The following is a 26,166-nucleotide window of genomic DNA, read 5'->3' as shown; positions in this document are numbered from 1 at the left end:
AACTCTAGGTAGTACCATTCAGAACATAGGCATGGGCAAAGACTTCGTCTAAAAACACCAAAAGCAACGGCAGTAAAAGCTAAAATTGACAAATGGGATTCCACTAAACTTAAAAAGAGTTTCTGCACAGCAAAAAAGAAACCACCATCAGAGCGAACAGGCAACCTACAGAATGGGAGAACATTTTGCACCCACTCATCTGGACAAAGGGCTAATATCCAGGAACTAAGCAGCAACTCAAACAAATTTACAAGAAAAACAAACAACCCCATCAAAAGTGGGCAAAGGATATGAACAGACATTTCTCAAAAGAAGACATTCATACAGCCAACAGACATATGAAAAAATACCATCATCACTGGCCATCAGAGAAATGCAAAATCAAAACCACAATGAGATACCATCTCACACCAGTTAGAATGGCTTATCATTAAAAGCTTGCAAGCCAACAGGGTGCTTGGAGAGGATGTGGAGAAATAGGAACATCTTTACACTGTTGGTGGATTGTAAACTAGTTCAACCATTGCAAACAGTATGGCGATTCCTCAAGGATCTAGAACTAGATGTACCATATGACCCAGCCATCCCATTACTGGGGATATACCCAAAGGATTATAAATTATGCTGCTATAAGACACATGCACACGTAGTATGTTTATTGCAGCACTATTCACAATAGCAAAGACTTGAATCAACCCAAATGTCCATCACTGACAGATTGGATTAAGAAAATGTGGCACATACACCATGGAATACCATGGCCATAAAAAGGATGAGTTTGCGCCCTTTGTAGGGACATGATGCAGCTGGAAACCATCATTCTTAGCAAACTATCACAAGAACAGAAAACCAAACAATCGCATGTTCTCACCATAGGTGGGAACTGAAACAATGAGATCACTTGGACTCAGGAAGGGGAACATCACACACCGGGCCTATCATGGGGAGGGGAGGGGAGGGGGAGGGGATTGCATTGGGAGTTATACCTGATGTAAATGACAAGTTGATGGGTGCAGCACCAACATGGCACAAGCATATTATATGTAACAAACCTGCACGCTATGCACATGTACCCTACAACTTAAAGTATAATAATAATAAATAAATTTAAAAAAAAAAAAGGTTTGGGATGCAGCAAAAGTAGTTTTAAGGGAGAAATGTATAGTAATAAATGTTTACAAAAATAAAAGAGGAAAGTCCTCAAATTAACAACCAAACATTACAGCTCAATGAACTAAAAAAAGAACAAAGCCAAAGTTAGTAGAAAAAAAGGAAATAACAAAGATTGGAAAAGAAATCAATGAAATTGAGACTAGAGAAACAGTAGAAAAGATCATGAAACTAAGATTGATTTTTGGAAACATAAATAAAATCAATAATACTTGATCTACACTGAGAAAAAATAAAATAGGAAATTTAAATAAATTAAAGCCAAAATGAAAAAGGAGACATTACAACTCATGCTACAAAAAAAATAAAGAATCATAAGATAATGCTATGAACCATTACTAGTCAAAAGATTGGATAACCTAAAAGAAATGGATAAATTCCTAGACACATACAGCCTACAAGACTGAATCATGAAGAAATAGAAAATCTTAACAGTAATGAGTAAGGAGATTGAATCAATAATAAAATCTCCTATCAAAGAAAATCCTAGGACCTGATGGCTTCATAGTTGAATTCCACCAAATATTTTGAAAAGAACTAATACCAATCCTTCTAAAATCCTTCAAAAAAGTTGAAGAGGAGGGGATATTTTAAACTCATTTTACAATGCCATCATTGCCCTCATACCAAAGCCAGATAAGGACACCAACAAGAAAAATAAATTATAGGCCAATATCCCTTATTAACAAAGGTCCAAAAATCCTCAACAAACTACTGGCAAACAAAATATACCAGGACATTAAAAAGATTTTGCATCATGACAAAGTAGGATTTATTCCTGGGATGTAAGAATTATCCAACATACACAATCAACAAATGTGCTACACATTAACAGAATAAGAAATAAAAACCATTAGATCATCTAAACAAATACAGAAAAAGCGTTTGACAAAATTCAACATTCTTTCACAATACAAAATTTTCAACAAATAAATTATAGGAATGTACCTCAACACAATAAAGCCTGTATATCACAAGCCTATGATAAACATTAAACTCAATGATGAAAAATTGAAATGTTTATCTCTAAGATCAAGAGCAAGACCACTCTCCCCACTTCCATTCAACATAGTACTGGGAGTCATAACCAAAGTAATTAGGAAAAGAAATAAAATGCATCCAAATAAAAAAGTTAGTGTCTCTGTTAGATGACATGATCCTATGTAGAAAGAATCCTGAAGACTCCACTAAAAAACTGTTAGAACTAATAAGCAAATTCAGAAATTCTGCAGACTAACAAAATCAACAGAAAAACTCAGTTGCATTTCTTTACACTAATAATGATCTATAGAAAAAATCAAGAAAAAGTTATGAGCACATCAAAAACAATAAAATACTTAGGAATAAATTTAACTAAAGAGGTAGAATATCTGTACACTGAAAAGTATAAAACATTAATGAAATAAATTGTGGAAGAAATAAGTGAAACATATCCCATATTCATGAACTGAAAGAATTAGTATTGTTAAAAAATCCATACTACTCAAAATGATCTGTAGATTCAATGCAATCCCTATCAAAATGGAATGAACATTTTTCACAGCACTAGAAAAAATAATTATGATATTCATACGCAACCACAAAAGAGCATGAAAAGCTAAAGCAATCTTGAGTGTAACTACAAAGCTAGAGGTACTAAACGTCCTGATTTCAACTCCATTACAAAACTGTAATAATCAAAACAGATGTTGCTGGCATAAAAACACACAGACCAATAAAACAGAATAGAAAGCTTGGAAATAAACTCACATACATACAGTCAACTAATTCTTTCAACAAAGGCACCAAGAATATACAATGTAAAAGACAGACTCTTCTATAAATGATGTTGGGAAATTGGATATCCACATGCAAAGAATCCATGCTTCTCTTATTCCAGTCACAAAAGTTAATTCAAAGTGGATTGTAGACTTAACATAGGACCTGGCCCCATAAACTCCTAGGAGGAAGCATGGGGAAAAGTTCCTGGACATTGGTCTCATCTTTATTTGTTTGATGAAAGGGAAATCTACAGAATGGGAGAAAATATTTGTATACCATACATCCAATAAGGAGTTAATACCCAAAATATATAAAGAACTTATACAACCAAATAGCAAACAAACAAGCTTCTAAATGGGCAAAAGATATTTTAAAAATGATTTCATAAAATGGGCAAAGGATCTCAATAGACATTTTTCCCAAGAAGACACACAAATGGCCAACAGGTATACGGAAAAAATGCTCAAAATCAGAAATAATCAAGGCAAATCAAAACCTCACTGAGATATCACCTACCACCTGTTAGATTGCCTTTTATCAAAAAATCCAATGATAACATGTGTTGGCAAGGACGTAAAGGAAACCTGATATGGTTTGGCTGTGTCCCCACCCAAATCCCACCTTGAATTGTAGTTCCCGTAGTCCTCACATGTCATGGGAGAGACCCACTGAAAGGTAATTGAATCGTGGGGGCAGTTTTCTCATGCTATTCTTGTGATGGCGAGTAAGTTCTCACAAAATCTGATGACTTCATATGGAGCTTTATCCTTTACTCAGTTCTCAATCTTCTCTCTCTTGCCACCACGTGAAGAAAGACATGTTTGCTTCCTCTTCCACCATGACTGTGACTGTACGTTTCCTGAGGCCTTCCCAGCCATGCTGAAATGTAGGTCAATTAAACCTCTTTCCTTTATAAATTACCCAGTCTCAGATATGTCTTTATTAGCAGTGTGAGAACGGACTAATACAAAGCCCTTGTAAACTTTTGGTGGAGATATAAATTAGTACAACCATTATTGAAGGCAGTATGTAGGCTCCTCAAAAAAATAATAATAAACCTCCCATATGATACAGCAATCCCACTTCTGGGTATGCATGCAAAAGAAATAAAACCACTATCTTAAATACATATCTGCACTCTCGAATTCTCTGCAGTATTATAACACTAGCCAAGATATAGAAACAACTTAAGTGTTCATCTACAGATGCATAGATTTTTAAAATGTGGTACAAATACACACAATGGATTATTCAGCCTTAAAAAGAAGGAAATCCTGCCATTTGCCACAACATGGATAAACCTAGAGGACATTATGCTAAGTGCAATAAGCCAGACACATAACGACAAACACTACATGATATTGCGTATAGGTGGAATCTTTAACATGGCACAAGTATACACCTGCACGTTATGCACATGTACCCTAGAACTTAAAGTATAATAAAAAAAAGAAATCAAACTCATAGCAATGAAGAGTAGAGTGGTGGTTAGCAGGGGCTAGGAAATGCCAGGAAAAAGAAGATGTTGGTCAAAGGGTACAAACCTTCAGCTGCAAGATGAGTAAGTACTGGAGACCCAATGTACAGTAGCTTCAAATTTGCTAAGAAAGTAGATCTCTGCCGAGCACGGTGGTTCACGCCTGTAATCCCAGCACTTTGGGAGGCTGAGGCGGGTGGATCACGAGGTCAGGAGATCGAGACCATCCTGGCTAACATGGTGAAAACCCGTCTCTACTAAAAATACAAAAAAAAAAAATTAGCCAGGCATGGTGGTGGGCGCCTGTAGTCCCAGTACTTGGGAGGCTGAGGCAGGAGAATGGTGTGAACCCGGGAGGTGGAGCTTGCAGTGAGCCGAGATTGTGCCACTGCCCTCCAGCCTGGGCAACAGAGCGAGACTCTGTCTCAAAAAAAAAAAAAAGTAGATTTCAAGTGTTAACACACATACATACACACATTATACACAAATGGTAATCATGTAACATGACTATGTTAATTAATTTGGTTGTGGTAATCATTTCATAAGTATGCATATGCCCTAAATACATGCAAATTTTATTTGTAAATCATACCTCAATAAAGCCTGAAAAAATTGTAGTATATATATGCAACGGAATATTATTCAGCCTTTAAAAAGCAAGATACAGAAGGACAAATACTGCATGATCTCACTTATATGTGGAATCTAAAATACTCAAACTGGAGGTGGAATGGTGGTTGCCATGGGGTGGAAAGGAAAGGCAGAAATGAGGAAATATCGATTAAAGATTACAAAGTCTCAGTTACGCAAAATGAATTTCATTGTTTCTTTTAATGGAGAGTTAATGCACAACATGGTGTCTGTATTACAATGCAATACTGTATTGGACAACTGAAATGTACTAAGGGAGTAGATCTTAAGGGTTGACACCACACACACAAAAAGGTAACCCTGTGAGGTAAGGGATGTGTTAATTATCTTAAATGTGATCATCACTTCACAGTGTATACATATTTCAGAACATCAAGTTGCACACTTAAATATGTACAATTCTTATTTGTCAATTATACTTCAGTAAAACTGGGAAAGGGGTATGAAGGAGAATAAGCTAGACCATGTGGCCACATGCTGGTTGACCTCCCACTAAAGGTCATTCCTCCTTTCAAATGGCTATCATAAATCTCTCTTTTTGGGGTTTCTGTATTTCCTCCCTCTCTCAGTCCCTTCAGGCACAATGGTGTAAACAGCTCCACCGCATCTTACCTCTGATTATAGCACTGGCCTGTGTGGTACTCTATGCCTATAAACTCATAGACAGCATCTCTTTAAATAAATCTCTTTATTATCCTATATTAAGTGTGTCATTAACTTCCTGTTGGAACTCTAAATGATATAATTTTCTATAAATGTATCCTTCCTTGAGTGTATAAACTTGTTTCAAACTACTGACTGTACCTTTACAACTAAGATGCTTCAATATATTAGATAATATAAATTTTCACCCTCTCCTTTCTGTTTTAAGAACCTGGGGGGCTTCCATCTTCTGCTTTCATCCATTTATGTTGCCTCCTATGCCTACTGTACAGCTGTCATCTTAAGAGTGCCTTTGATCCCTTTGTGGTTCATAAGCATGATGACTGAGTTTTTGCACTCCTGCATGAGATGTATCTCCCTCAAACCTTATGATGTGCACATTACCTGACTCACATGAAGAAAGATAAAGGAAAAAGAAAAGAGATTTGGATCTTTTTAAAAATAGCTTTAGCCACCCTGCATTGCATATATTAATTTATTGATCTCATTTCTTCCTCTTGTTTTGCTGGGACACATTATCCCATACTTTCAGAAAAAAATAATACTTGTGAAGTAAACTTTATAAATTTTCGCATGACTAAAGCTTTATTCTATCTTCCTGATAGATTTATTCTATATAGAATTCTAGGATGAAAATCAGTTTGACAAACTTTTCCACTGTATCCTAAGGATGAGTTTGCTACAGAGCATACTCATGCCATTTTAATTTCTGCTCATTTGTGAGCTATGTGGTTTTTTCTTAATAATTTTACAGTATTTTCAATCATTAAGATGATAAAATTTCATAGTAATGTGCCTTGGGATTTTTTTAAATCTTGTGCTGAGCATTCAGTAAATCTTTCGTATTGAGAAAATTAAGCTTTTCTGTTCTAAGAAATTCATTTTCATTGTTTCTTTTAAATCCATCCTTCTGTTTGTCCTCCTAGAATATGTGTGAGTTGAATGGTTTGCGCCTAACTTGACTCCTTATGTTTCTTGTTTTTATCTTTCCTATTTTCTATTTCTTTGACATTTTTATTCTACTTTCATAGAGACTGCACTTTTATGACTTCTTTGACTACTTGTTTTCTTATAATGCCATACTAATTTATTTTAATTTTGTTTATTGTTCTTTTTATTTGATTTTATTTACTTTCCAAAAATAATTTTTTCTATATTTTTTCAATGTATCATATTCTTATTTAAAGATTACAAATATTTTCTTTCACTGATGAGAAGATACAGCTTTTTAAAGTTTTTTTTCCCTGAATTACCTCTAATTCTACCAGTTGCCTTTTGTTTTTTTAAAGACTGACTTTTTTCTTTTTTCAAAACCCTTATGTAAATGTTTAATTTATTGGTAGGCTTCTGGTTAGGGTTCCAGTAGAAAGGTAGCCTTTCATTTGTGATCTCCAAAGGCAGATGTGACATTAACATTCATTTTCTTAAGCAAAGGTGCCAATATTCTGTCTGTGACTCATATGCCACCGATGGCATCTGGGAGCAGAAAGAGAGGATGGAAGATTGAACTGTTCCTTTCTCTTAACCTTCATTAGCAGCCCTGAACCTCACCTCCCCCTGACCTGGCATCCTGGCATCCCAATCATCATAGGGATTCCAGGAAGAGAATCTCTGCCCTTTTCCTCACTATTCCTCTGTTGGTAATTTAGACTTAGCCTTCCTGATGCTGTCAAATCAGTTACTACTTTTTTGTCTTACATTTTCCAAACTTTTGTTGAAATGTCTTGGCATCTAACTCCTGTCCTGTTTTGTTCCTGTGGGTCTAAGCCATTTTTTTCTCACTGCAAGTGTTGTTGTTGTCATTGTTATTGTTATTATAATACTTCGCTCTTAGGAGGAAAAAGGAAACCTAATGTATTCTATCATTTTAAATATAATTTGTGTGTTTGTTGTTTATCTTAAAAAATCAGGAGTTAAAAAAAGGATAGAATTACCCTTTTGCAAAGGGAAAGTAATATGAAAATAACTATAAGGCAATGCAGTAACTATAAGGAAATTTTAATCATCAAAATGTTCATGGTGATTATGTATGAGACGGCTGGAGTGGACAAACCATTTTAAAGACTTTTCAAAAGTGCCACCAACCAACTACTATTAATATCAGATTGTCCACACTGGGCTTCAAAAGGAATATCTTTTTCTTATAAGGTCATTCTAAATTATTGAATTGAAGTTTAAAAGAATCTGAGGCAAGTCAATGCAATATTTTAATTGGACCACCATAAATAATGTCAGGTCCCCATTACTAAGGAAAAAAATTAGAAATTAGAGTTATAATCAACAGATTCTGACAAGTACCTACTGTGCAAGCCCCTCTGTTCCATACATGGAGAGTAGAAAAGAATATACATCACTTATATTCTTCATAAGTGGTGGATACCAGCTAAAAATCCATTAAAAAAGAGAAAAAAGTAAGTGATATTTTATAAATTATATACAGGATTGCTTAAGGCATATAGAAAATAAATGTTGAATAAAAATAATCAGGGCAGAATTCTTGAACAATATGAGTCATGAGATAAGAACTAAGAAAATTTCTCAGGAGAAAAATGCCTTTCCCGGAATACTGAGAATACTTATCTGTTTTTCAACTTTACTAAGAATACCACAAAAAAGAAAATGTGTTTATTCCATTTTGTTCTTTTAAAGAACTGAAGACAAGTTCAACTAAAAATTTATAACAGAATTACATCTCCTTAGTCATTTCAATAGTACAAATATCAACTCATTTTAGTTGCTTTAATCTAGTCTGTGTATTTATTGCCGAAAAAGAGTAAGATTTCTTTCAGTAAAAATAGTATTATAGTAATGTAGTAGAAGAGTATTCAAATTTTCCAAGAGGGTCTTTAAAGAAATTGCTGCCCACCTCAAAATATGTAAAGTTATATTTTCTTTCCTGTACAGAAACCATCCTTCAGGCAATTTATTGATTGTAGGAAGTATATATTTCTATGTCTGCATTTGTTGTATTGCATTATAATTATCTCCTTGCAAATCTGTTTCCCCAACTAGATTTTGCAATATTTATAGGAAAATACTAGAAAAGGAAGAAAAAGAAAACGAAGGAAGGAAGGAAAGAAGGAGGGAACAACAGTGCAGCTTCTGGTAAATTAGACTTCTTTTTCGAAGAGACATGATCTGGTGTGAAGATATGACCAGGAATATCTTTCTCTTATAACCCCGTTCTAAATTATTGATTTGTAGCTTAAGAGAGTTTGATGTGGATAGAAGGGATCTAACGAGGTTAAATGAGCTATTGAGTAGCAGCGTTAACTCTTTTACTCTAGAAGTAAGAGAGGATAAACCTTGCCAAGCATGGAAAGGTTTAAGTTTAGCCTGTCTAAAATAGCCTTAAATTATTTCCTGTTAGACAAAACATAAAAGTTGCATTTAGGAACAATTTTTTTTAATTATTAATAAATTAGGGATCATTGAAGGTATCCACCAATTCTCCGATTTTGCAATTCTGACAAACTATCCTCTCTGCTTTTCCTTCAAGGAGATCTTGCTACTCCATAGCCGCCTCATGGCATTCTTTACATCCTCATTCCGCAGCGTATAGATGAGTGGGTTCAGCATTGGTGTGATGGTAGTATAGAACACAGACACAGCTTTATCCAATGGGAAAGTAGTGGATGGACGGAGATAAATAAAGATACATGGAACAAAGAAGAAAGTTACTACAGTCAGATGAGATCCACAGGTAGAGAGAGCTTTACGTTGGCTCTCTGCAGACTGTTTTCGAAGACTAAACAGAATGACTGTGTAGGAGGCCAAAAGAATGAGGAAACACCCCAGGGAGATGAGACCACTGTTGGCAACTACCAACATATTTACCAGAGTTGTATCAGCACAGGCAAGTTTTAGGACTGGGTGGACATCACAAAAGTAATGGTCTATAACCTGAGCATTACAGAAGGGCAGCTGGAAGGTCAGGAGGGTCTGAACAAAGGAATGACCCAAGGCCCCCAACCAGGACAGTGATGCCAGCACAGTACAAGCATTAGCACTCATGATGACAGTGTAACGGAGGGGTTGGCAGATAGCAGCATAACGATCAAAAGCCATGACGGTCAAAACAAAAATCTCAGCACAACCAAAAAAGTGGAAGGTAAACATCTGAGTTATACAGCCCCAGTAAGAAATAGTCTTTTTCTCAGAAACAAAGTCTGCAATCATCTTGGGTGCTGTGGCTGAGGAATAGGCAATATCCACAAAAGACAGGTTACTGAGGAAGAAATACATGGGTGTGTGCAGTCGGGAGTCAGAAAAGACCATAAGCAAAATGAGCAAATTTCCCACCATGATCACAACGTAGAAGAGGAGAAATAAAACAAAGAACATCAATTGCATTCCAGAATCTTGGGAAAGTCCCAGGAATATAAACTCAGTGACATTGTTGGCCACTTTCATGGGGCCCCAGGCAGGACTGGTGGAGTGACTCTTGTTCTCTGCAAAAATAAATACATGCTCTAAACCATCGTAAGCATGGTAAAGCCTAACAGTAAGAGTCTTGTGAAAATACCTACACGATGTTAAATATGGTAGAGAAAGTTCTTCATATTTCTTGAGCATAGTTCATGAATATTTTTCTTGTTATTAGCTTTATTTCCACATTATTGACTCACATTTGAATTTCTTCCATAATTAGTCTTATAGTTCCTTTTCTCCATACAAGAACCTAGAGAATCTGAGACTTTTTTTATTGAATTTAATGTTTTTCCCTAATCAGTGCTCTCTCTCCCCACCTCCAACTTCTCTTGTCAGAAATTTGCCTTGGAGTGAAAACTTTGTTTATTTAATTAAGTAATTAATTTTTTGAGGTGAAATAAAAGCATGAAGTCAGAGTATAAGATCTGATGTATAAAATTTCAGAATCCTTCAAAGATAATATATACTACTCACCTATAGAAAAGTAACGTTTTATTTAATCAAGAGAGGAAGACTCAGATTCCAATTTCTCAATTAGATTGAAAGTCTCAATTCAATTAAAAATTAAGTCATTTTTGGTGCTTATAAATCAACATTGAGGAAGTCTGAATCATAAACCTTGATCTGCAGGTTGAAAATTCCATTTTGCTTGCCAATAAGGAATACATGAGAAGTGATCAACTTATACAGAGAAATACTTTTTTCTATGTTGCTCTGAAGAGTTGAAACATTTAAAAGTTATTGAGTTCCCTATCATCCTCAATCCCTTTGCAGGTCCCTGTCATGCTCAATCCCTTTGCCTTGAAAAAGACCCAGATAACTCTCTGTCCTTGTGATCATAGATAAAAATTAGGAATGAAATTTATCATACAGATAATGTTATAAATGATAGTTTAAAAATAAGTGTCTGAAGCCATTTTATAAACTATAATAGGAATGCTTACATCATACAGAGAAAATAATGGTTAAAAATAATCAGGAAAAAATTCTTAAAGGAGATTAATATTAGACAAGATCTAAAGTTTCTTGAAATAAAAATGGCTTTTATGAAATATGAAAATTACAAGCTATTTTCCGTCTTTACTCAGAATACCTCTTTTCTGCATGGACAGCAGAAAGAGCACTGCCCAGAAGCTGAATGGTGTAAGTCTGAGTGCCCTCATCAGCTTTATAACTCTGGATAAATCTATTTATCTTCCCTGAATCTCAGCTTTCTCATCTATAGAAGATGAATGATAAAATTTTTTACCTCACAAAACTGTTTCAGAATTCAAATGAGATCTATAGAACACGTTTTGAATTTATGAGGTGTTTCCTTTTAATTTGAGTCTATCAAGTGGAATCTCTCCAGTAAGCACAATTTATAATTTGGTCTATTTTGTTATTATTTGAAAGCTATATAATGTAACTACTAGAAAATATTAAAAACATATATAATTTTATTTCTGAGATAATAGCTATAATATCTGCCCATATCCATTAAAGAAATATCATTAATAGTTGCTAACATTTACTGAGCAATTTACCATGTGCAGAATCATGTGCTAAACTCTTTGCATGTTACTTCATTCCACCCTCACAATAATATCATAATTTTTATTATTTCCATTTTACAGAGCAGAGCACTAAAAATTAAAGAGGCAAATTGCCCAATATAATTTTTAGTGAAAGGGCTGGTATAATTGTGGTATTCTTATTCCAGAACACACCTAACTTACAAATCCTTAAATAAATGATAGGTAGATAGAAAGATTAGATAGACAGACATAGATAGATAGATAGATAGATAGATAGATAGATAGATAGATAGATAGATAGACAGACAGATAGATAGATACATACATACATACATACGTAGATAGATACATAGAAACATAGATACATAGATAAATTTCTCATAAAAGAACTGAATTTATTATTTATTTTATTTTATTGTTATTATTATTTTTTGGAGAGGAAGTCTCACTCTGTCGCCCAGGCTGGAGTGCAGTGGTGCAATCTTGGCCCACTACAAGTTCCACCTCCCGGGTTCAAGTGATTCTTCTGCCTCGGCCTCCCGAGTAGCTGGGATTACAGGCACTTGCCACCACAAAAAGAACTGAATTTAAACAATTGCTTTCTTATCGTGCAAAGTCCTTCAATTGGAGAATATGTTTCACATTCCTAAAATCGTTGAATAGTTTGTGCCCCTTACCAACAAAGCCAAATTGTGCTCAGTCATCACCAGTTGGCAAAATCATTAGGGTTGAAAAAATGCTTAGGTAAATAGAAAACACTTATAATGTACTTACTATATACCAACTTTGATTCTAGATGTTTTACATATTATAGCTCATTTAACGCCCATAATGATCTTATAAAGTAGTATCTCACTCCTATTCCCACTTCAGAAATGAGGAAACTGAAGTACAGAAAGAGTAACTAACTTGCCCAAGGTCATAGAGCTAGTGACTGGCAGAGTTGGTATTTGAATCTAGGCAATGGGAGTTCAGGATTTATTTTCCTAACTACTACGCATATCCTAGGTCTGATGGCATCAAAGCCACCAAATATCTTTCTCATTTGAAAGCCTTCAACCTTCTACAATAATCAAAAGACTCTTTTTCTTCTAATCATGAAAAGTTTTTTTTAAATTATATATGCTATTTAGAGACAAAGACTATAGCTACAACTGGCAAGATCATCACAGCATAGAGTCTGTGCCCAACTCTTCTCACATTACATTTACAGTGGGGATGTAATAACAAGTGATGGGATACTGATCATTAATTCAGTCATTATTTGATTTGGCAAGTATTGTCAATCAAGTGGAGAAGGTCCACATGTACACTGTGACAGTTCTCTGAGAAAGGGCTCAAGAAGGAAGCCCAGGAGAGATAGGATTGCCTTTTCAAATGCTGTCACTGAGTGGAATTCTGATAGATGAGTTAAGAGTTAACCTGATGAGGAGGAGGATTGCAGGGTGTGGGCACAAAAGAGTAGACAGGGCAGGAAGAATTTTGCAGGCCTAGCAAATAGAATATGTGAAGGTAAAAATCATCACACCATCCTCTTTGGGGAGTGCCAGCAAGTTGAGTATGATTCAGCACAGAATCCACATAGAAAAGTGACAGAAGATGAGGCTGAAAAGAAGGCAAGCCTAGATTACAGAGTCTTGTGTGTGAAGCTTAAAAGTTAGCAATTGATCTTGAATTAATTGGGGTGCCATAAAGAAAGATCATGGCCACGGGAGGAAAGTAGCTGCGATGGAAGGTGGGGAAGAGAAGTTGTAAAAAAGAAGATGCCTGGAACCCCAACTTGTCTAGGTTCAAATTTCGGCTTCACCATTTACTAACTTTATGACTTTAGGCAAGTTACTTCACTGCCCTTTGCCTCAGTATTCTCAAGTGTAAAATGTGGATAAGAATAGTACATTTATATAGAGTGTTGTACATATTAAATAGATATTACATATAAAGCACTTATGTGCATAACATACTTTAAGTGAATATATAATTATCATTATCCATCTTAGCTATCAGAGAAAATGCTGATTGGAAGGAGAGACAGACACCTAGATAGGAGTCATCTTAGAACACTAACCTCCTTACTATGTTAATCTCTTGATTCTCATCTATATGCATGCTCATGCTTGTCCAAATCTTAGACTGCATATCTACTGCTCACACTTACCCTCTCAAATATATTCCTTTGACTGGAGCAGCAACGGACTACATTCTATATCCTTGCACAGATGTATTCAAGAGTTCAAGCATGGATGCCCAAAGATGTTTGGGCCGCTGCTGTATTCACCCTGAGTGGTGACAACTCAACTTTATCTAGACTCCTCCTGAGGAGTTTATCAAATTAATCAAAGTCTAGGACTTAAGATCTTTTTGCTATCTTTGCTGGGAGAAACAGCACAGGATTTAAAGATAGAACAACTCACAGCTCTGCTTCTTCAGGCTATGTAACATTAACATAATTTTTCTAATATCTATTAACCTTCCCTGTGAGATAATGCTACCCATGGTAAGACTCAAATTAGACAATGGACAAAAAAATCAATAAACAATCTGCCAGACTAACTCTTGATCATTTTTGTGGTAGAATTTCAGGAACACCGGTATCAGACATCTGAACTCTATGAACCAGAGCCTCCATGGGATGGATTGTTTCTACTGGTCTACCCAGGTTCTTAGGTTAAACTTGATCTCTCTAAGACAATGCTAAAGAATATGTATTAGTTAAAATAGGATTTGTGTAATTAAAGAAAAAAGTTTCCTCGTTTATTTAACTCCATGAGCCTACACAAATTATTTCCAATAGAACAACTTCAAAGAATGCAACTCCTGGAATCTTCTGGGAAAGAGATTGTCTTAGTCCCTCTCCTGAGGGATTTACAGAGGGCAGCCATATACCATTCTGGATCTCTTTCCTAACAGCAAGTTCTATCTCATGGAAAACTTTTCATACAATAGTGTTCTTGACTTCAATATCCCTCATAGAGACATTCTGACACATGTGCATGCTTTTATGTCTCTTGTTACCTGACATTATTTTATTACTTATTAATCCTACCCTGTTCCTCTAATCGGTCCCAATTGAGGAAACAATTTACTAATCTTTGTAGAGCTGAAAGATAAGGAAAAATATTGAAAAAAATCTGCAAATGAGTTAGCACAGCACAATGTTTAGATTGTTTAAGGTATCATCAATTTGATTTATATTTCATAAGTACCAATATTAATGCATCCTTTCACTTAATAAATATTTACTAAACTTAATGCGACCCATTCCTGACATAAAACCATTTATATTAGAGCAGCGGTTTTAAATGACCTCCCTAAATCATCTTAGACTGAAGCATAATTTATGTTATCTTATGTTTATACTTATCTATGTATAAAGGATTTTAGAGATTGTTTGATTTTATCACACTCATCTAACCATTGGGAAAAAAATAAGGTACAGAGAGGGGAATTAAATTGTCTAAGTTTACTGATGGTAGTAAACCTAGTAAACCTAGGACTAAATTCCAATTGAAATTATATTGACACACACTTTAAATTGTAATATACTATTTCTTAAATTAATTACTGGAACAGATGTTATAAAGCAGGTGAAGAATTTATAGAAGTAAAGAATTTATCTTTGAATGTAATTTGAATCAATGACAACTGACCTTGCCTCTTTCACTGGTGGTTAAGGTATCATTCTAGATGGAAAGCTTACCCTGGACTTTTTCTTGAGCGTGGTCCCACCTCATGGATTTGAACAATCCAAGATCTTGGATCAGAAAAGCCTTTGAAATAAAAATGTGATCGATACTAAGATATGCACACTAAAAGACTGAGATTTATATAATGATGCTTCTCTTATATACGTGCCACATTTCCTCTTGTACAGCCTAAAAAGTGGTCTTGAGTTTGTTTTCTCTTTCTCTCCCTTCTTTCTCTCGCTGTCTCTCCCTCAGAAAGATAGTATTTTGTGAGTTTACAGCCATGCCATAGCTTCTGATCTCGGTATGCAAAAGATTTCTACGTTCCTGGCTGCCAAAGGGAAGAAACTCTCAGCAATCTTTATGCATCATCAAAACCCTGAGGGAAATGATGGACAAGTGATTGGGTAAGCAGCTGGAGAATATGATTAGGCAGAGAAAGTGCAAGTGTAGTCTCTACTAAATAACTCCTTGTAAAACCATGCTGAAAGCTGGCTGAAAATAAGGCTTTCAATTAGAGTATTGAAGATGAAGAGTTGGTCAATATTTCCAGCAGAAGCAGCAGCACGTTCAGAGGCATAGAAATATGAGGAAGCTGCACACAGTTCAGAGGTTCAAACAGTGGAAAAGGACTGGGCAAAAATTGGAATTAGGATTGATAATTGATCTTGGAACAAGTTTTTCTACTAGAACAAGGCCTAAGGTGTAGAGTGGTGTTGTAGTATGAGAAATATTAGTTATTATCCTAGATTTTCTTATCACCATGCAGAACCTATACCCCGACAGAATCTCATAATATGTGTACCAGAATCTGAGGTAGGATAGAACACGGAAACAAGAAAGTATAGGTTTGATGAAATAAGAGGGAGAGACTGGTAGGGCTAGGATGTATATGTTAATTGACTCAACTGAGCCATTTTACTATGTAGACATATTTCAAAACATCATGTTGTACATGACAAATATATACATGTTTTACATGTCAAGTAAATAAATAAGAAACCATGCACAGATGTGGGCAGAGTGGAGGCAGAGTCAAATGTTCACTTAAAGAGATAAAAACTAGAACTGCACTGTATTTATGTTATAGATTTCACCATTTCCTTTAAGTAATGGAAGCTCACCAGGTATTTTCAAGTATTTATTTACAGAATAATTTCAAAAAGCTTTTTGGGAACATAAAGAACATAAGGACAATAAATTAAATAACTGCCATGATAAATAAAAAGTGGACAACATGAGTAAGCTGTTTCCTTAAGGAAGAACTAATGAAATCTGAATAAAAGGTACAATGTAATTAATAATAATGCATCAATATTGGTTTATTTGTTTGACAAATGTACTATAGTAATATAACAATAAGAAAAATAGCATGAGGTATAATTATATTCTGTGATATCTAACATTTATGTAAATCTGTAACTATTACAAATTTTAAAAATTATTAAATTTAAAAATGATTTTATAAAATCTTCGAAAGCATGTTGTAAGCCAGAAATTTGGGAGGGCCTATAAACATCTGCTTTATTCATTCCCTTTCATTCCTTTTTTAATTTCAACTTTTATTTTAGATACAGAGGGTACACGTGCAGGTTTGTTATGTGGGTTTGTTGCACCAAGGTAGTAAGTATAGTACTCAACAGGTAGTTTCCCAACCCATCCCCCACCCTTCCTCACACCTCTTGTAGTCCGCAGTGTCTATTGTTCCCATGTATATGTCCATGTGTGCTTAATGTTTAGCTCCCACTGGTAAGTGAGAACATGTAGTATTTGACTTTCTGTTCCCGAATTAATTTGCTTAGGATTATTGCCTGTAGCTCCATTCATGTTGCTGCAAAAGACATGATTCCATTCTTTTTTGTGGTTGCATAGTATCTGATAATGTATAAACCATATTTTCTTTATCTAGTCTACCATTTATGGGCACCTAGGTTGATTCTGTCTTTACTGAATAGTGCTGAGAAGAACATACAAGTGTATGTGTCTTTTTGGTCTTTTTGGCATAATCTATTTGTCATAATCTATTTATATTTATATATATATATATATATAATAGAGAGAGAGAGAGAGAAATAGGATTGCTGGATCAAATAGTAGCTTTGTTCTAAGTGATTTGAGAAGTCTCCAAAATTCTGCCCACAGGGGCTGAACTAATTTACATTCCCAACAATACTGTATAAGCACTCCTTTTTTTCTACAGGCTCACAAGCATCTGTTGTTTTTGACTTTTTAATAATAGCCATTCTGATTGGCATGAGATGGTATCTCATTGTGTTTTTGATATGAATTTCTCTGACAATTAGTGATGATAAGCATTTTTTCATATGTGTGTTGGCTGCTTGTATGTCTTTTTATTGAGAATGATCTATTCATGACTTTTTCCCATTATTAGTAGGGCTATTTGTTTTTTGTCCATTGTATTGTTTAAGTTCTATTTTACATTTGGGATATTAGAACTTTGTCAGATGCATAGTTTGCAAATATTTTCTCCCATTCTGTAAGTTGTCTGTTTCCCCTCTTGATAGTTTCTCTTTCTGTATAGAAGCACTTTAGTTCACCTAAGTCCCACTTGTCAATTTTTGGTTTTGTTGCAATTTCTTTGGGGGACTTAGCTAATTTTTTTCCCAAGGCCAATGTCAAGAAGAATATCTCCTAGGTTTTGGTCTAGGATTTTTATAGTTTGTGGTCTTACATTTAAATCTTTAATCCATCCTGTCAATTTTCTTATATGGTGAAAAGCAAGGGTCTACCTTCATCCTCTTGCACTTTTCACCTCAAGGAATCAGAAAATAAAGGACAAACCAACTCCCTAGCAAGCAGAAGAGAAGAAATAACTAAAATTAGAGAACAGCTTAATGAAATTGAGGTGCAAAAATCTGTACAAAAGGTCAATGAAACCAAGAGTTAGTCTTTTGAAAAAATAAGACTGGTAGACTGCTAGTTAGATTAAAAATAATAATAAAAAAAGATCCAAATGAGTATAGTCAAAAAGGACAAAAATGACATTACAACTGATCCCACAGAAATAAAAAAGATCCTCAGAGAATACTATGAACAACTCTATGCACATAAATTAGAAAATCTGGAAGAAACTGATAAATTCCTGAAACATCACAGTCTCCTAAGATTGAATTAGAAAGAGATTGTAATCCTTAATAGACAAATATCAAGCTCTGAAATTGAATCAGTAATTAAAAAAAGAAACTCTACTAACCAAAAAAAGCCCAGGACCAGAGGGATTCGCAGTTGAATTCTACCAGACATATAAAGAAGAAATGGTACCAATCCTACTGAAACTATTCCCAAAAAAAATCAAAAAGGAAGGGTTCCTCCCTAACTCATTCTATGAAGCTAACATCAGCCTATTGCCAAAATCTAGCAGAGACGAAACAAAGAAAGAAAACATCAGGCCAATATCCTGATGGACACGGACGCAAAAATCCTCAACAAATACTAGCAAACCGAATTCAGCAGCACATCAATAAGTTAATTCACTATGATCAAGTAGGCTTTGTTCCTGGGATGCAAGGTTGACTTGACATATACAAATCAATTTGATTCACCACATAAACTGAATAAAAAATAAAAACGATATGATCATCTTAATGGACGCAGAAAAAGCTTTTGATAAAACTCAACATCCTTTCATGATAAAAAATCCTGAACAGACTTGGTATCAAAAGACCATATCTCAAAATAATAAGAGCCATCTATGACAAACCCACAGCTAACATGATATTGAATGGGCAAAAGCTGAGACCATTCCTCTTGGGACCTGGAACAAGACAAGGATGTCCACTCTCACAACTCCTATTCAATATAGTACTGGAAGTCCTATTTACAGCAATCGGGAAAAAAAAAAGAAAAGTCATATAAATAGGAAAGGAAGAAGTCAAACTATGTATTTTCACTGACAATGATTCTATAGTTTAAAAACTCAAAAGACTTTACCAAAAGGCCGCTAGAACTGATAAACAATTTTAGCAAGGTTTCAGGATACAAAATCAATGTACAAAAATCAGTAAACATTTCTATATGCAAATAATGCCCAGGCTGAGAGTCCAATCAAGAGCATAATTCCATATACGATAGCCACAAAGAAAATGAAATACCTAGGAAAACATTTCAGCAAGATGAAAGATCTCAACAAGCATAACTACAAAACACTGATCAGAGAAATCAGAGACAACACAAATTAACGGAAAAACATTTTGTGCTCATGAATTGAAAGACTTAATGTCATTACAATGGCCATATTGCCCAAAGCAATATACAAATTCAATGCTATTCCTATCAAACTATCAACGTCATTCTTCACAGAATTAGAAAAACCTCTTCTAAAATTCATATGGAACCAAAAAAAGAGCTCAAATAGCCAAAGCAATCCTAAGCAAAAACAACAAAGCCAGAGGTATTACATTACCTGACTTCAAACTATAAGTCTACAGTAACCAAAACAGCATGGTACGGGCACAATAAAAAGACACATAGGCCAATGAAACAGAATAGAGAATAGGTGTGTGGGATAAAGCCACACACTTACAGCCCTGTAATCCTCAACAAAGTAGACAAAAACAGGCAATCTTCATTGAATAGGATAACCCCCTATTCAATGAAGAGTGCTTAGATAACCAGCTAGCCATAAATAGAAAAAAAAGACCTAAAATATAAATATTTTACATAATTTTGAGGGCATATACATCACCTAACATAAAAGTTATTATGCCAAGGCCGGTTTCAATATGAATAAGGCAGTTATTAGGAATTTTGCTGTCACCTGATAATGGTCTGGAGTCAGGTTCATCTTTCTGTTCTTTGATTCTCTAGGATTAAACAATTGTACAATATTCTTTCAGTCTTGTTCCCCTTTCAATTTACGAGAACAACTAGTAATAATAATAACATAATCAATCAATATATAATGAGTTCTGACCATATGTAGACAGTCTTACTAGAGCTTTATAAGTATTATTTTGTTTAGTTTTTCCAAAAACCCTGTGAGTTGGGTTCTATTATTGTCCTCATTGTACAGACAAAGAGGTATTGAGAGGTTGTCATTTGCCGTCTGGTATATGGTGGAGCCCAGCCATGATAAGACTATTTGACTACAGAGTCCACAGTTTGGATCTCTCCATTCTACTCTCCTCAATCACCTGGGCTCACACATTGCCTTAAAATGCTATTCACCTCCCACTAGTAGACATTGAGAGACTCTACAATTAGATATTTGGGTGATCTATTGATGCTTAGTGGAAGGCCCAAATGGCAAGACGCCTACATTTCCAGGCACATAATAGCACACAGCAAATAATTGTTGAATTAATAAATGGATAATAACAATAAATGAAGAAATACTAAAAGATCCAAAAATCACTAGCAGTTTTTTATTAGAGGAACATCCTCCAGGAGATCTTTTCAATAAATCTGGAGTAAATATTATGATGGCATGCTGGTGTCTCTCTAATAATACCTTCTAGTTTCTAGGGCTTTTAGAGGCAGAAATTTGGCAGTGGGTGGGTAGGGTTTCCTGGTTTATATTGGCCCAGTTACAATGTCTACTTTAGAGTTAGGCTATAAATGTGCTTATCTTTAGTTCCCATGATGTGTCTTGGAAATATGAAGTAAATAATTCTCCCATGATTTCATGAATCAGGTTTGTCTTTGTCTCCTATGAGTTATTTCAGTACCTGAGAGGGCCATAAGAGGTGTACAGAACAAGAAAATCCATCCCAAATGTCTATGAGACCCAAGGCAAGAGTACAAATGAAGCCCATGTAACATATGACTAAAAGCTACACAGCAAGCTAACAAAATGTAATATCTTCTCATAGCCTCATAACTACTAGAAGGCCAGTTTCCAATCCAAAATCCCCAGGCTCCTTAAATTTCTGCACCAGAATGTGTCAGCATGAACAGAGCAGGCCTTCGACTGTGAGACCTTCAGTTCACCTCTTCTCTAGTTCCAAACCCCACCATAAGGGGTCTCTCATGGATGAATGTGGACCCTGCTACCCACATGTGGAGGCTTTGTCCACACATTTTGCACACAGGGCACCTCAATACCTCTGCAGTCTAGGGATGCACACATGATATGGCCCACTCTTAGGAGGAAAGACCCAGAGAAGAGGCTCAGGCAAGCTGTGAAAGTGGGCTCATGGTATCTGAACAGGAAATTCTGGAGGACTAGGTACCTAGATAATAACAATCATGTGCAGTCTCAAGAAAGAGAAATTTTATCATTATTAATAAAAAGAATTTTTATATATATATAATTGGTTAAACAAAGAGAGACTTGAAAATGCAGAAGGGAATACAAAAAGCTCTTGCTTTTCTTAAAATAATGCTACCAATTCCAGCTATCAACAGGACATTTAAAATGATTTGCCAAGACTATACATTTTGCTATGAAAGAAGAACATCAGAAAAAGGGGATGTTGCAGCCGGCTTATACTAAGAGAACGCCTGGAGCTCTATGTCCTTGAAACATGCCTGGTAATCCCTAGCACCACTCAAACCTTTCTGTTAACTCACACACTACTCTCGGGCAGTTTCCAGCTCTTCAGGATGTTCAAAATACTATCTTTGGGATATCATACTGCTCTTCGGGATATTCATTGTATGCAAAAAACTCTGAAAATGTTGAGTGAAGCGAAAGAGGAGAACATGATGTTCCAGGTGTTTCATTCTCACCCTCACCCATGCTATTTAGAAATCTCCCAAATGGCAGCCTAGTTCCTAGTCTGTGAGGAGTCCTTCTGTAGCAATATATACATATACACATACATACATATGGCTTCTTAAATATAAAGTCATTAACTCCCAACACAAAAATAAAAATACATTTTTTGTCCCTATATCAAGAAAGCTCTTACAAGGCTAGGGGTATCGCAATTTTCCAGTATATCCTAGGATTAGATGGAGTTTCAGACATTTTTTTCAGAGGTGTATTTTTCAGCTAAGTAATCATAAAAGCCTCTCTATGTCAATTAATTAGGAGATAAAGTGACAAAATATAAAAACATTGTTAAAAGTTTGTTATTATCTTATATAGTAAATAGAATAAAGACATTTTCACAGCCATAAAATATTGCAAGGATCCTACATCAGAGATAGATAATCTTAAACATAAATGTTTAAGTTAACCTTTTTAGGGATCTTCCAGCTCTGAAGCTCCTACACAGGTATTATAGAAATTAAGTAATCTGGCCGGGTGTGGTGGCTCACGCCTGTAATCCCAGCATTTTGGGAGGCCGAGGCAGGCAGATCACCTGAGGTCAGGAGTTCAAGACCAGCCTGACCAACATGGAGAAACCCCGTCTCTACTAAAAACACAAAAATCAGCCAGGCATGGTGGCCGGTGCCTGTAATCTCAGCTACTTGGGAGGCTGAAGCAGGAGGATCAGTTGAACCTGGGAGGCGGAGGTTGTAGTGAGCCAAGATCGTGCCACTGCACTCCAACCTGGGAGACAAGAGTGAGATTCCGTCTTAAAAAAAGAAAAAAAAAAAAAAGACATGAGAGAAAGAAAGAAAGAAAGAAAAGAAGAGAAAGAAAAAAGAAAGAAAGAAAGACAGACAGAAATAAAGAAAGAAAGAAAGAAAAAGAGAAATCTGTATAATTGGGATAAATACTCTTTCTGAGGAGAAATAAAATATTAACTTCATTATATAATTATTACCTTTCTTTTTCTTTTTCTTTGAAACAGAGTTTTGCTCTTGTTGCCCAGGCTGGAGTGCAGTGGTGTGATCTCAGCTCACTGCAACTTCTGCCTCCCAGGTTCAAGTGATTCTCCTGCCTCAGCCTTCCTGAGTAGCTGGGATTACAGGCATGTGCCACCACACCCAGTTAATTTTGTATTTTTAGTAGAGATGGAGTTTCTCCATGTTGGTCAAGCTGGTCTCGAACTCCCGACTTTAGACGATCTGCCACCTGGGCCTCCCAAAGTGCTGGGATTACAAGCAGCTTTATTGATTGATTACATTTTTTCTAGGTGGTCGTTGGCAAGTCACTTAACTCTGAGTTCATTCTCAAAAATGAAGTTAGGTAACATTTATTCCTCAAAGCATGTTTGAGACTCAGAGGTAATAACTGTGAGCATTTCAAGAATAAGTGCTTTCAACCACAGTTCATTTCTTCCTCCTTTCCTTTAGAGGTAAAAACTCTTAAACATTGGGGGGGCGGAGCAAGATGGCCGAATAGGAGCAGCTCCAGTCTTCAACTCCCAGCGCCAGCGACAGAAGACCGCGGATTTCGCATTTTCAACTGAGGTACCGGGTCTATCCACTGGGGTGCCGGACGATCGGTAATTGGCCAGCGCCGCTGCTGCAAGCCCTCGGCCCAGCGAGTTGAAGCAGGGCAGGGTCACTCACCTGAGAAGCAAGAGGAAGGGAATCCCTTCCCTAGCCAGGGGAACTGGAGGACACAACACCTGGAGGAATCGTAACTCCCACCCCAATACGCTTGAGCAAACAGTACCAGGAGATCATATCCCACCTGGCCGGGAGGGTCCTGCACACCTAATGAGCCTCCCTCATTAAGCATCACAGCAGTCTGTGGATCTACTGCAAGGCAGTGGTGCCAGGTTGGGAGGGGCTACCACACCAAGAGGCTTAAGTAGGTAAACAAAGCCAAGGCTGGAAGTCTAACTGGGTGGAGCCTACAGCAGCTCAAGGAACCCTGCCTGTCTCTGTAGACTCCACCCTGGGGTGCAGGGCACAGAGTCACACAAAGCAGCAGATACTCCTGGCAGACTTTGAAACTAATTTGGTCTGATAGCTTCAAAGAGGCAGATCCCCCAACACGGAGCAAGCAGATCTGAGAAGGGATTGCCTGCCGGGTCCCTGACCCCTGAGTAGTCTAACTGAGACATCCCCTGCCAGCAGTCTGATACCCCACACCTCACAGGTGAGGACACCCCCAGAGAAAAGTTTCCAAAGCAAGAACTGACAGGTACACTTGCTGCTGTCTAGAAATATCATCTCTGGCAGCTCCCTGCTGATACCTGTGCAACAGGGTCTGAGTGGGACCTCTGGCAACTTCCAATAGCTCCAGAGCAGCTGAGGGTCCGACTGTTAGAATGAAAACTATCAAACAGGAAGGACACTCTACACCAAAACCCTAATCAGTACATCAAATACCACCGTCAAAGACCAGAGGCAGATAAAACCACAAAGACGGGAAAAGCGCGCAGGGCAGAAAAGCTGGAAATTCAGCAAAAATAAGAGCCGATCTCCCCGCAAAGGAGCGCGAGAGCCCATCTGCAACGGATCAAAGCTGGATTTGAGAAATGACTTTGACGAGATGAGAGAAGAAGCTTCAGCCCATCAAATTTCTAGAGCTAGTTGAGGAATTTACGATCAGCGAAAAGAAACGAAAATCTTGAAAAAAGTGGAAGAATTGACGGCGACTATAATTAATGCAGAGTGGTTAGTCCAAACGTAAATGAAAGAGATGAAAACCCAGCGACACGAAATACGTGGATAAATGCATGTTTCAGTAACCACTCCGGACAACTGGAAGAAAGAGGTCACATTGAGGACTTAAATGAATAAAAATGAAGGAAGGAGGTTCAAAGAAAAAAGAAGAAAAGTGAAATGAACAGTTCGTAAAGAAGCATGGGATTACAAAAAATCTCAAATCAGCCTGATTGGGGTGCCTGAAAGGAGGGGAAAATGGAAATCCAAGTTGGAAAAACACCTTCAGGATATCAATCCAGGAGAATCCCCACCAGTAGGGCAGGCCAACATTCAAATCCAGGAAAATATAGAGAACGTAGCCACAAAGATAATTTAGTTAAATCCCAAGACACATAATTGCCAGGGATCTTGACCAAAGTTGAAATGAAGGAAAGAACTTTATGGGCAGCCAGAGAGAAAGGCCTGGCTACTCACAAAGCGGTGCCTGACCAGGACTCGTCATTGGCATCCCCGGCAGAAACTCCTGGCAAAGGCCAGAAGAGAGGGGGCCAATATTCAAATATCTAAAGAAAAGAATCTTTTAAACCTGAATTTCATCCAGCCAAACTAAGTTTCATAAGTGAAGAGAAATAAAATCCTTTGGTAGATAAGCAAATGCTGCAAGAGATGATTTTATTTTCCACCACTAGGGCCTGCCTTTACAAGAGACCCTAAGGGAAGCATTAAAATGATAGGGAATAACCCCGCACCTGCCATCCCAAAACATGCCAAAATGTAAAGACTAATCGAGGCTAGGAAGAAACTGTAATTCAACTAATGAGATAGCCACAATCTGAAGCTAATAGATTATAATGGTATGGATCAAGTCTGGCTATTACACAATCTTAACCTTTAAAGACGTAAAATGAATTGGCCTTAAATTAAGAGACACAGACTGGCAACTGATAAAGAGTCAAGACCCACTGGCCCGTTGCTACATTCAGGAGACCCATCTCACACACGTAGAGAGCATACATAGCTCAAAAATAAAGGATGGAGTGAAGATTTTAATACAAAATGGAGAATAAAAAAGCTAAAGGTAATACTAGCCCTGATAAAATAATTAAAACCTGATCAAAGATCAAAAGAGACAAAGAAGGCCATTGCATAATGGTAAAGGGATCAATTCAATATGGGAGCTAACTATCCTAGCAAATATAGGCACCTGGCAATACAGGATAATCTAGATCTGGCAAAGCAGTCCCGGAGACTTAGCAAAGAGAGACTTGACTCCTACAATAATAATGGGAGACTTCCAACACTCCACTGCCAACATGACAGATCAATGTAAGACAGAAAGCACATGATATTCCAGGAATTGAACTCATCCTCTGGCAGCAAGCAGGACCTGGCTGACATC

General features: G+C 36.5%; 2 protein-coding genes and 1 non-coding gene across 3 annotated transcripts in view; 1 reads left to right on the top strand and 2 right to left on the bottom strand.

Annotated features, from left to right (window-relative positions):
• LOC101024101 (olfactory receptor 4K2) overlaps window positions 1-26,166 on the bottom strand; it is a 190,250-nt gene that overhangs the window by 118,848 nt on the left and 45,236 nt on the right. Inside the window, exon 2 of the mRNA XM_021940945.2 lies at window positions 15,368-15,437. The gene's annotated coding sequence lies outside the window, so the exon portion shown is untranslated. The remainder of the gene's footprint in view (window positions 1-15,367; window positions 15,438-26,166) is intronic.
• Window positions 6,018-6,116, top strand: LOC116276277. Its single transcript, XR_004185697.1, has one exon. It is a non-coding gene; the product is annotated as a small nucleolar RNA U13 (small nucleolar RNA).
• On the bottom strand, window positions 7,752-11,197 carry LOC110743734 (olfactory receptor 4S2-like). The gene has a single exon (XM_021940942.2). It carries the CDS (start codon window positions 10,295-10,297, stop codon window positions 9,197-9,199), a length of 1,101 nt encoding a protein of 366 aa, XP_021796634.2. The 5' UTR covers window positions 10,298-11,197; the 3' UTR covers window positions 7,752-9,196.

This window comes from Papio anubis, chromosome 7 (assembly GCF_008728515.1).
Source record: "Papio anubis isolate 15944 chromosome 7, Panubis1.0, whole genome shotgun sequence".
Classification (NCBI taxonomy): Eukaryota; Metazoa; Chordata; class Mammalia; order Primates; family Cercopithecidae; genus Papio; species Papio anubis.
The sequence above is the reverse complement of the archived record's forward strand: the minus strand, read 5'-3'. Positions and strand labels throughout refer to the sequence as shown.

Coding starts and splice junctions, on each gene's coding strand:
- LOC110743734 (XM_021940942.2), bottom strand. CDS start 10,297: ATGCTCAAGAAATATGAAGAACTTTCTCTACCATATTTAACATCGTGT.